A 13,226-nucleotide genomic window follows, 5' to 3' on the forward strand; every position below is an offset into this window, starting at 1 on the left:
CTATAGGGTGGTGAAACAAAAAACGAAATGTAAATGGATTGTGGTATGAAAAGAGGCAAGAACAAAAAAAAAATAACCGAACTAAGAAAACAAATGGAGCACAAAAAGGATATAGAGAGAACAGATACAAATGAGAAGGGGTAGTAAGGTTGGAAAGAAATTGAAGTATACAAATGAAAAGCGGCATTAGGATTGTACTTCTTCTGTCTTTGTTAGCCTAATGTTGTCCTTATTTGGGCTGGGCGTAGTTTGGTCTTGTTTTGACAGTGCTTGTCGTCTTTTGACAAGCGGTTGTGCTTGCTTTTACCTGGCAGTAATGGTGGGCGGCTGCAGTAGGGGGTTCTTGTAGGAGGCGGGGCTCCTCTATGCCTTCCCTGCTGCCACACGAAAAGCCCTGCTCTGTGTGCGGGAGGCCGGGCAGTACCACTCTGCTACCAGTTGCTTTCACGTCCTCCTCTCTCATCCCTCTGTCCGAGTGCAGCGCAGGGACAGAGCGCATCCTCTAGGGCACCGGCAGATGTGAGCCAGACCCCCCTGCATACAGCACCATCCGTCAGCCCGAGCCGGGGTCAGAGCCTGCGATGTGGCAGCCGGCGTCAGAGAGACTGCAGGTAAGGGCGGAGGAGGGCATGGGGTGGGTGGGCTGGAGGGAAAGAGTTGCTTTTGGATCTCATGGCTTCAACTAGAGGTGGGTGCCGGGTGATCAGGTATAGAATCCGCACCCTGTATAGTGAGCTAATTTGGAAACATCTGCAGACGACCCCCCTGTGATGTAAGGGGCAGACGCGTCATTTCGGATGGGTAGTTCTAGGGCCACAACTCGGGGAGTTTCGGTGGAGGCGGGAGGGTCGTGGGGAGTCTCGGGGGATTAGCTGCTTAATGCAGAGGGGTAAGAGAGCTGTAACTGGTTGCACGCTGCACAAGAGCTTAAGTTATATATTTCACCGTGTGGGGGGGGGGGGGAGGGGGTCACTTTGCCTCGTTCAGGTCAGGGCTGCGTATTACATACGTGCATCTCGGGGTACGAGTTGCATCTTGCCTCGTGCCTGCACTTATCATGCCCAACCAAGGCTGCCCCACAAGGACCATCTTTCTTTTCCTATGAACATGCCCGTTCACCGACACGCGAGAGGACATGCCTATTTACTTCCCGTTACTTTGGAGGGTAGTGAAGGTATGCTCTTTAAAACAAAAAAAAAACAACAATACGCTTCATCCTGTTGGCATAAAGAGACAGCATGCCTTCACTTTAGCAGGGCATAGTAGTATATGCCCATCTGGCATTCCACGCAGTCTTCACCACCACCCCTCAAGGGTCATTCTGGTCATTTCATCTCGAGATACGTGCACAAACCTTCCCAGTGCATGCACAGTAATGATTTGTGTACTTGGTTTATACACCGTCTATTTTGACAACGTCTGCAAACACCATGGACAGTGCATCACTGTCACCTCTCTGGCGGCCTGTGCTGCACAGAGTGTTTGCTGAAAGCAGTCTGTTTGCTCTTTACTAGTTTTTTGGAGTTGAGCAATGCCTGCATGCACGTCTGGCTGTCCTGCACGACAGTACTGAGCTCTCCCAGTTGTCTTTGCTGCAGGGGAGGAGTTTTTTTTTTTTTTTTCGCTCGTTGCTTTTTGGTTCCTGAAATGTTCTCCAGATGGTCAGACAGAAGAACTGCCAGATGTATTTTTCACAGTCCCACAAACTAAGTCTTGGCAGAGTTAAGGCAGCTTTAAATCTCTTTATGAACTTTGAAGAATCTTCTCAAGTGTTGAAATAAAACTTGCTGTAAGACGTACCATTTGAGGCAGGGGGGACATACGCCACTTAACATTAAAGAGTTTTGTGAAGTGGACCGTGACATAATTGTATACATCATGCCCGTTTCCCGTTGGTGCATTTAAAACTTTCGGAATGACCCCTAATTAAATTGACAAACAACATGAATTCGTACCATGTTTCCACAGTTTAAAAAGACCTATTACATATTAGATATCCCTGTTGCTCCTTCCTCCATTTTATGTTTTCCCTCTCAAGCAGCCTCACTCTCACTTTTAGAATTTGGTAAATAGTGAGCACTGTAATGTATTCGTGCACCCATAAAGGGTCAGTAAAGTGTCTTTAATCCTAGACTTTAACGCAGCTGCTGAGCTGCTATTGTCACGTATGAAACATTTAGCTATTCATCATTGTTTAGCCGGCGCCACTTTGTATGCTGTGATTTTTGAGTCCATATTTAGTTTAAAAAAACTAAAATTGCAAGTCGCAGAAAGAAAAACGCTCCTTTGACCAGCATGCGTGCCCAGTCAGAAAGTGTGGGTTTGATTTTTTGCACATTCCCTGCTTCGTGCTCATAGCTTAGTTGTTCTCTGGTCCATATTACAAAATCTTTCTAGGTCTGGCACATGCCACAAGGTCTCTCCAGTCACTCCAGAGCAGGAGAACTAAAGGTTTGAGACAGTATGCTGTGCCTCGGCCATCATTGCCACCAGTGACCTGTCAATCAACCACTATAACTTTATTTGAATACATGTATCCATAAAAGTGCATCAATAAAAATGCATTCAATTCATTACATTAAAAACCATAAACATACATAAATATGACATACAATGAATACAAAAGTTATCGTGCACAGCAGCTTTAAAAAAGGCACCCAAACCAATTGTCTCAGCTACAGTGACCCATCTTCTTCAGTTTGCTACCTGCAGTGGTCTGTTGTTTACCCAGCCGAAAACTATGGCCCAATTCATCCCACAATCTATTTAGCTTTGCATTGTTTGTATTCAGTTCCACTAATAAATCGCATTGAGATCAAACGTTTGTCGATCATCTGTCCAAAGCCTGGAAAGGATAGTTTTGCATGGAAGGGCCAGTCCTGAGGCTGAAGTCTTGTTGATTTTTCTAAATATAAAATCAAGCTTCCTGCCTCTGGCCACTGACATAGTACCATGTTCTGGGCAAGACCTACATATCTCAATCAAATTTTTCAGAATATCTGAGACCAGGAACAAGATCAATGTGAGTAATGACTGTTTTTTGAGACATTTATGTCCTGAAGAGTTGTTGGAATAGCACAGAAACATTGACTGCCCCTACGAATAGGCCCATCTTGGATATACAACAAATGTGTGTTTCTGGCACTATGTTTTTGTCTGGTTTTGAGTCTATTGTTCTTGTAAAAAACGCTATATGTTATAAATTGACTATGTGCAGGTGGGGGGGTCTCAGGTCCTTGTATATAATGTATGTAGATATAGTGCTGTAATAAAACAGACGTAGCCTAAATTGATCTCGTCTCTTCTCTCTGACACTCTTTAAAAAAAAAAAAAAAAAAAAAAGAGTGATATATTATGTTCTACAATTTTGGTTAGAAATTAGGAGATACGTTTTTGGCTGAATTAAGCTCACGGATCACTTTTTCTATTTCTTGTAGATGTGGGTCTGGCACAACTTTGTCTAGTGATTTACACAAGCCCACTTCTATGGGACACTGTTTAGATCAGAATGAATGTGGGACTGTTGGAAGGTCAGATTTATGTGCAGCTAAGGAATTGGTTTTATCTCTGCTGCTGATTTCACTGACTCAATGGACTTGACTTTTTGTAATCAAAGTAAGATGACTTGAACCTATCAGCATGTGACCACCAAAACACATCTTACATCTTAAGAAACCTGTTGCTTCAACTTAGGGCCTAATTATGATGTCGACCCCGTAGTGTTCTGGAACCTCCCAACCATAGTTGGGTGGTTCCATCCTCACAATTTGGAAAATTCATTTTGCTATGTCAGCTTGTACGGTGGCTGGGAAAGGCCTGCAGTACAAGCTGCTGTAGCAAAATTGATGTTTGGAAACATCCCTGACCGTTTGTCAGGCACACGGTCAGGAATGCCTGCCCCACGTTGCAGGGAGGTTTAGGGGGCAGCATAGGTGCCCCCAGCCCCCTAGTGGAGAGCCAGGGGAGAAGGGCACCCTGCTAGGGCCCCCAAAGTCGCTATCGGCCTGCCTTTTCATGGCAGGCGGACCGCCATGAAAGGGCAGGCGGAAAGTGCCATCATAATCCCGACCAAGATAAGTAAACGTGAACGAGACCCGATCAGTGACGGACTCCTGATGAGGCGGATTTAAAGCTGATTCAGGCGCTTTCGTTCCCGTCTTGACACCACGCGTAGGATTTCAAAGGGGGTGTCTTTTACTATTTCTCATGATACAGGTGTGGCGAGCACAGTTATTTGGATTGCCGTCTTGATAATAGTCTAGATTTTTGGAGGCCATTTTATGCTACATCTCTGTGCATCAATACTTAGATGCTTTGAAAATCAGATTACGTTCATTCATTGATCTAGGGTCTTCAGTCCACATAAAAGCATTTCGTCCTGAAGATGGTTTTATAGACGGTAGCATGAGACCAGACCGAAACGTCAACAATTCCAGCCATTTTCATGCATAAATGATCTTTCTAGAAATGTTCATTGTATATTCAATGATGTTCTCCTTATTTGAAAACATTTGAAATGGGCTATAACAAAAGTGTTCATGAGAAAACAGTTGCCGTGACGATAATCTATCCTAGTCACTTTTGTATTTATGTGATTTTTATGTTGTACCCTTATCTATAAACACAAACTTATGTAGAAAATTCTATCTTTAAAGTATACACCCGTCTTGCCTTCCTCTCTTGATACACTCGCTTTGAATGTATATAATTAATTTTGTTAATTTGTTTGTTTGAAGCCACTAATGAGGGCTATTATAGATGTATTTCTTTGATTCAAGCAGATTTTCTTTGTTATAAAAAAATCCCTTGTAGGCACATTTGCCTTATCTTGATTTAGATTTTCCCAAGCCTCCAAGGGTCTATTGGGTTGCCCAATGTGTTGTCAATATCATAATATCGACGGCGGAGTGAGCCTGCCTCTGCCATCATTAGGGGATTATGATGCCTTCCGACGCACCGATGAGAGCCTGTCGGAAGTGCACCGGAATCCCCTCGCAGGTTTCACTCCGACCGCCGTCATCCTAATACGGTGGTCAGACCGAAACATACGATGTTGGATGGAAAGCCTCTGACAGCTGGTTGGAGGTTTTCTGCCCGACATTGTAATTAGGCACTTAGTTACCTAAGGACTTGGGAAATGGGAGATTTTTTTTCAAATTCTGCTAAATAAAACAAAATGACTTGGTTACAGTTTTTATAACATTTTCTCCAACTACAGTACCACAGGAATTTCACTTGTAGGCTTCGTACTGAATCGATCTGCTGCCTAAAATGCCTAAATTCCCTGAAAAAATGTGCAAATGGTTGTCTGTGCCCTGCAGCTGACTTCTCATAATAGAGGGGATACTATATTAGCAACACCTCCTCTTCCTACTTTTAGGAATATAAGATCAAAGCACAAGTGATTGCGGGACACATTTTCTTTTCTGCAGTCTGACCGTGTTCAGCTAATCCCTTAAGACTGGTCTGTGCACTCCTTAAGCAAGTCATCTATCAGGGACTTAATCATAAATCTTTTTCTGTGCGTTAGGTGTGATTTTCTCCTAAATTACTCCTGAATTTCCAGAGAAATCCATATTCTAAGGTGGGAAGTCTGCACACTGCTAATAGCTAGCATCGCCCATATAAGCTAATTGTACTACTAGTTCATGTAGATATTTTAATTCAAATTTCATTGCAGTCTCCTGGGATTTGAGATGGCAAAAAATTCAGAAATCTTGGCTGTTTGCTCAAGATCCTTCCTTCTCTCAGTAACTCTTAGTTTATGGTATGGGATGTGTGAAGATTATGATCACGTTTATCAAACTATAACACTGACAGTATCTGACACTTCCAAAGTCCTTCAGGTGAGTAGCAGACTGAATGTAGAGAAGCTCTGTTGCAGCAGAAGCAAGAACACAGCACACATTTGTGCGTTTTAGTGGCCTTCTCCCTATTCGAATGAGGACCAAAATGGGGAAGGGCAGTGACGCGCTGCTTTTTGGATTGATTCTAGTGCTTATTGATTGTGTTAATTTGAACAAAATAAATCCTATATAGTCCTGACTCAGACAGTTATAATTTAATTGTTAAACGCACATTATGCTGGATGTAAGATAAACCGCTATGCCTCATAAAAAGCCATTTTTATGAAAAACAACATTGAAATTGATTAACTTTACATTGCAAAACCAGAATGTACTTCAGAGAAATTCACAAATTTTGAGGGATTCCCCCCCCCCCCCTTCCTGATGATCTACTCCAGGAGAGAGGAGGAAGGTTTTAAAGAAAAACCGACTCCTGCTGTTTGATTATCAAAATGCTTTTGTAGCAAAACAAAAAATATAAAAAGTCACCCAACCCATCCCATTCAGAAAACGCAAAACAAAAAGTTGTAAATATTTAGATGGTTTTGTATTAACGCGCATGACGGAACGGTTCCGTCATGCACGTCGGTTGGGCTGTGCTTATGACGGAACCGTTCCGTCATGGCCCCGCCCGCGCTCAGAACCTTCAGCGTGGCGCGGAAATCCGCGCCGCGCTGAAGGGGTTAACAGTTGTTTTTGTCAAGAGAGCCAACTAACAATAACAGAACCCTTTTCAGCCAAAGTGACCAAGAGATTCGTCAACGCCCAGCTTACCACATTCATCGAAGAGAACGCCATCCTTGACTCCTTCCAGTCCGGACACCGCTGTAACCACAGCACCGAGACCGCCCTCCTCGCTGCCACCGATGACATCCGCATGCTACTCACCAGGGCCACACTGCGGCCCTCATCCTACTAGACCTCTCCGCAGCTTTCGACACCGTTTCCCACCTCACTCTCGCTGCCACACTCCACGACACTGGCATATGAGGTACCGCCGTCGACTGGGTACGCTCCTTCTTCACTGGCAGAACCCAAAGGATCGGACTCCCACCCTTCCTCCCGAGCCTACCGAGATCAACTACGGAGTACCCTAAAGATTCTCGCTCAGCCCCACGCTCTTCAACATCTACAGGGCCCCCCTCGCCGCCATGGTTAGAAAGCATGGGCTCGGCATAGTATCCTGCGCCAACAACACCTAGCTCATCCTATCCCTCACGAAGAACCCCGAAGACACCAGACTCTGCTTCCAGGAAGGAATGAAAGATGTCGCAGCCTGGATGAACTACAGCTGCCTTAAGCTCAACTCGGAGAAGACAGAGGTCCTCGTCCTTGGACCCTCCTCCGCTGCCTAGGATAACACCTGGTGGCCTTCCACACTCGGAAACCCACCCACTCCATCAGACCACACCCGAAACCTCGGCATCATTCTAGACTCCTCCCTCACCATGACCCTCCAGCTCAACGCCGTCGCCTCCACCTGTTTCAACTCCCTCCGCGAGGCCTTCAAGTGGACCCCCCCCCCCCCCGAATGCCGAAAGACCGTCACCCACGCACTCATAACCAGCAGACTGGACTATGGCAATGCTCTCTATGCCGTAATCAACAAAACCCTGCTACTCAAGCTCCAAACCATCCAGAACACCGCAGCCAGACTCGTCCTCGGAACAGCACAACATGAGCACATGACCCAGCTCCTATGTGACCTCCACTGGCTCCCCATCGAGAAGAGATTAACCTTCAAGCTACTCACCCACTCCTACAAATCTCTACACAACATCGGACCCAAATACCTCCATGAAAGAGTCTCCTTCCACGTACCCAAACGGAACGTCCGCTCCTCCGACCTCGCCTTGGCAGAGACCCGCGCATCCGTAGACCCAGAGCAGGCTGAAGAGCCTTCTCCTACGTTGCAGCAAAAACCTGGAACGAGCTCCCAGTCAACATCAGATGCTCCCCCACTCTGCACACCTTTAGGAAGAGTCTCAAGACCTGGCTCTTCTACTCCCCCCCCCCCCCCCCCCCCCCCCGTGGCTTGAGACCTTCAAGGGTGAGTAACGTTCTTTACAAACCCCTGATTGATTGATTGATTGATTGATTGAGTACTGACTGAGATGGCCTTTATAAAATGATGTATTTGTTGTGTCTATAGTTTGTTCAGATTATCTGATCAGTGTGGATGTGAGCGAGAGTACACCACTTGTGAAATTGATGTTGACAAATTCCATGTGATCTAGCCATTTAAGTTATAAGGAGGTTTGCTCTTTGACCCACCTATAAACAATCGTTTGGTGACTTTAATTTCTATGATGGAAATCAACCAGGACCACAACTCCCAAGTTCTCTTTTTTTCTTGTATTAATTCTTTACGCTGGACAAAATGTTTTGTGGGGACTTGCAAATCCAAATTTTAGGCTTTTTGAAAATGTACCTAATTTGACTAAATAATTTCTGTCTAGGTTATTTTGCATCAGAGTTGCACATCTGAAGAGGCTTCTGTTTGTGATTGAAGGAAGGCTAGAAGAAGGAGGCAGGATTCCACAGGTCATGTAATTTAATCACATGTAGGTCTATGCAGTCAAGTCTTGTATATACCTTTTATAAAACTGACTTTCACTGAAAAAAAAATAATATATATATATATATATATATCGTTTTTTTGCCTAAATGTGTGCACATTGATGACAGGATTAGCATCCCCTCTCAGTAGGTGAGGTACTCGTCAATGTTCAGTCTGTGGCTGTGTAGCGTGTGGTCTAAATTTGACAAGTCTCAATTTCACTGTGTAAAGCTAATGGTCTGCAAAAGAAATATGTTGGGGGGGCTCACTTTTATTTTTTATCTTAGTCTTTATTTTTTAATACACATTTCAGCTATCCTTCACAAAGAAACTCATAAAGACCCTAATCCCATAATATATAGGATCAAGTGTTCACTATGTATGGCAGGGAACAATAATAGGTACTGAAGTTAAATAAACTAAAGTCTTATTACTCTATCGCCCCCATAAAAGCAAAACTGAAGAAATCTTGGTAGCATTCTCTCACAATAGGAGAGATACTCCTTAGTGGTCACAATCTGTGACTATGCATAGAGGCTTGGGTCTTTCTAGACACTTCTGTATATGACTGAAATTATTCCCTCTTTCAGAAGAATTTTTATGCGCTGTAGTTTTGTTTGTGTAAGGAATTAGTGTTCTTTACTTATTAGTAGAGGCCAGGTTGCTCGCTCTAGCCTGTGGTTGAGGTTACTCGTGTCCATATAGGGTTCCATTTTGAAAAGGCAGAACCATTGGGTACTTTTAGCAGTACAAATGTATGCAGCAATAACTACATTAGCAGGTATGCTCTTACTGTATAAGGCAGTAATGTACACACTATTTTATGGTATAAGGATCTTGCAAGTCAAACACTTCTGTGTCCATTAGGGGCTTTAAGCACCGTTCCTTTATAAGTTCCTAGAATTCCGAAGTCCCTAACATTATCCCTTTTTATGCAAGGAAGGAGAATTTGTATTCCTTATAAAATATGGTAACACACACCTTCTCCCATACCTCAACCCTCTTCTAAATGTATTGTCTTTTTTTCTTCATCCTTAAAAAAACATCCTTTGATAACACATACAGTCCCACTGGCAAGTGCTGGATTTAAAACAGCCTAATCTGAAGAGTCCATGAAGCCTAGCCTCTTACACTTATTATAGAATACCAGCTAACATGACGCTATAAGTTTTCTTTATGCAAAATATTGTTTTGTACAGGGTCTTTTATTTTGCAATGCATATAGTGCTTTGTTTTCCAGTTGTGGGTGTGAAGCAGTCAGATTCTCACACCTGGTTTCTGGTGCCATTTTGGAGAACATGGCTGGTATGGCGTCTCATTTTGGCCTATGTTGAGGTGTTGGATGATGCACTTGAAGTTCGGAGAAGTCCTCCAATCATTGTGCTGTGACACGTTATTCATACTTAACCATGTGGTGCTGTGGTAACGAGTGAGAAAAGTGGTTGTGCATGTAGCTTTTTTTTTTTTTTTTGTTTTTTGGTGAGAATTTTCTGTGTCCGCAAATTGAGTTTGTTCCAATTAGTATTCAGATCACAATATGTGGAGGATTTGAATGCCTTTGACTCTTAGGTATAGCTTTATTTTTTAAAAACTTTTACTGTCCTGCTCAAACTGTATTTCTTGTTAGGTCGATGCCTACCAGACAGCTGTCTGGTTGCCAATAGACTTCTTGTGGGCATCCTGAAAGGTTCCCTGGGAATGGATTACGCTAATTTCTAACCATTGGCTTGCCGTTTTGTAATCACATTTTCTTGCTTTCCATTTTCTGTCTTGATTTGGTTTATGTTGTCCAGCGTGTCTTCGTCCCTCCTGTGGAGCAAAGCTTGTTCACCATTGGTCCTTGTATACTTCCACGAGTCCTCGCTTTCTCTAAACATGCCTTTATATTTTGTTCTTATCATGCCGCATTTGCTGTACATTCAAAGACAGTGGTCAAATGTTAAGCTCTGTCTTCCAAGGGAGCTTGGTGTTTCTTCTTCTTTCTCTGACTTTAAAGTGAGAACATTTATGTGACAATCTTGCTGGTACTGGGAAAGAGAAGGTTTTTTTCTAGCTCACAACATTTTAATGTCTGTAAATGAACTGTGAAAATATTTCATTTAGCATAGCAAAAATGAAGCTCATTTTTTGTAATTGTGGTGGTAATAAATATTTGAATACAATCAAAACAAATCCAGTACACTATGTGATGCCATTTCCACACATTATCATTTGTGCGCTGTATGTGCAAATGGAACGGTCATTCCAATTTAAAATGTGTTGTCTGTAATGGCAGTGTGCTAACACACCATGCATTCTCCAAGCCACTCCATTCTACACACTCCACTCTGACATTCTTGGCCACTCTACTCCACTCCACCCCACTCTCTGCCACTTTACCCATGGCCACTCTACTCCACTCTGCGCCATTCCACACTCTGTCACGCCACTTTGTCACGCCACTCCACGCTGACAATTTACTTCACTCTGTTGCACCACTTCACTCTACACCCCTGCACACCACTCAACGACACACAACTCTACACCACACCAATCTACTCCACTCTACACCCCTTTCACTCTACGCCCCTGCACTCCGATGCTCTACTTTACTCTACGACAATCAACTACACTCCACATTGTGCCACTATACACCACTCCACTTTATGCTACTTCATCCTAGGTTACTCTACGCCACTGCCTGCCACTCTATGCTATGCCACTCCACAATACTCTACTCTGTGCTACTCTGGTACTCTAGTCTGACACTTTATTCCACTCTTTGACACTTTATTCCACTCTGACATTTTATTGCACTCTTCGCCACTCTACGCTACCACACTACACGCTACTACACTCTACGACATTCCACTCTACTCTTTGCCATTCTACTCTATGATACTCCGCTCAATGACACTCCGCTTCTCTATGCCACTAACATTTAGCCATGCATCAGCCATGCTGTTGTACAACATGGCTAATTCACATTGGCAAAGCCAGTAGCTCTTGCATAGGCGGGACCCATTGGCTTTGCCAATGCTTTTTGAGGTTTCTCGACTGGGAGAGGCATAACAAGAACTTGGCATCAAGGTTTCCAAGTAGGATCTCTGTTTGTAGCCTGACAGAGGCTGCACAATCACCCCATTCATTCATGCATGGAAATTCTTTGCTCTGCTTCATTTTTTATTTTTACAAATCTCCCCACGTGTTGCCTTTTGAGGACAATTGAAGTTGGCAAACATTTTTCCTCTATTAGTTAGTGGTATTGTCAAAGAAGGAGCATAAATCATTTATTTCTAGGAAATGGCGTTATTCCCCACAGACATGCACGTTTGCTTTGTTTTGCTGTATAGAGTACAGTTGTGCAATGCTCTGTACACACAAAGCTATAAAACTAATTTTATTTGTCTTCTGGATGTAATTTGTATTGGACTTGTGGTTTTGGCCATGGCACAAAACAACCTAATTACTTTTGTATGTGGTTTTATGAAGTAAATACTGTTTGTTGGCATTCATTGTTTCCTTTTTAAGCAGCTCTTTAAATTGTGAAACAGTTGATCCCCCCCCCCCCCCCTATATATTCCTAAAATTCTGCTGCCCATCAGAGGAAAAATTGTCATATTAATATCTGGCTTTCCGCTCTCCCAGGCCTGTCCATGTGCTGCACAGAGGCAGCAGAAAATGTTTGTTAAGAAGCCAATCTTTGTTTGAGCTGTGAGCATCGCACCGTCTTAAATTGCTTTAAAATCATTAAAACAATTCAAACCTGCTATAGTGTTAATAACAAATTGTGGTATGACAATTACTGCACTATAAAGCTTTCATTATTTGTTTTTTCCCCTTAAAGTGTCAATTAAACAGTGAGAAGGGAAGAAATGACTGGGTTAACAATGCTATTGAAACCCTTTTCTCAGTGAGGGGGACTTAAATTAGTTTATACAGTGGGAACTAAAATAGTCCAATTCTGTAGTGTATTCTGGGAGAGGTGTGGCGCAGCGGCCAGAGAAGCTGACTCACGAACGCTGGGCTCACGGTTGAATCCCGCGGCAGCTCAGCACGATGTGAATCCCCCCCCCCCCCCCCCCCCGACAGACCCCAGCAGCTTGAAACCTTAAAGGGTGATATGTTCGCACTTTACAAATATGGCTTATTTATTTGGCCTAATATGGGTTTGCCGCACTTGCCTCATAATCCCTCAATCCTGCATAATTTGATGATTTTTAACAAAAATTGGTTTCTCCTTTTATGAGTCTCAAACACTCTACATTGTGTGAAATGTCATGCTTAACACTCTGCAGCAGTTGATTCTGGAATTCCTACAAAGGATACTCTGCAAAGGTTACCTGGCCTCCTTTCAAAGGTCGATTTGTGCTGTGGAGGCATTTAAAGAGTTGGCCGCTTTCCCTCATGGTGTTAACTTCCCCTTTTAATGGACTCGAATATGGACATTTGTCTGCAGTGGGAAACGCACACCCTTAAAAAGATACAACTGCAATGCAGAGTGGAAGAAATGATCCCTTCTTTGTCATGAAAATATTTAATTTTGCTATTCATGCTGCGAAGAATCCCCATCATGACCGAGCTAACCCCAAAATCTAAGATAAATTAAAAAAAAAAAACATAACTGAGACGACTTTAATAAAAGATGCGCCTTTTATCTCAAGACGTGCGTACCCGTAGGCTCGTTTTTGGCAAAGTGCAGCGTGTATATCTTTAACACAGACTGTTTTACTCAGGAGGTAGAAACTCTAGAATTAATCCCATTAGTGACATTCCTGTACTTTAGAGTTGGGCGACACCATCAATTTTATGGGAATAATTTGTTGAATAGAATCTGCTGA

General features: G+C 43.2%; 1 protein-coding gene across 1 annotated transcript in view; it reads left to right on the forward strand.

Moving 5' to 3' along the window:
* The first annotated feature begins 295 nt into the window (after positions 1-295).
* The window catches only part of PID1 (phosphotyrosine interaction domain containing 1), a 378,153-nt gene continuing 365,222 nt past the window's right edge, over positions 296-13,226 (forward strand). The window contains exon 1 of the mRNA XM_085635000.1: positions 296-611. Within this exon, the coding sequence (XP_085491126.1) occupies positions 582-611 (30 nt within the window). The 5' untranslated portion in view covers positions 296-581. The remainder of the gene's footprint in view (positions 612-13,226) is intronic.

The sequence above is a fragment of the Triturus cristatus genome, chromosome 11 (assembly GCF_964204655.1).
Source record: "Triturus cristatus chromosome 11, aTriCri1.1, whole genome shotgun sequence".
NCBI classification, from domain to species: Eukaryota; Metazoa; Chordata; class Amphibia; order Caudata; family Salamandridae; genus Triturus; species Triturus cristatus.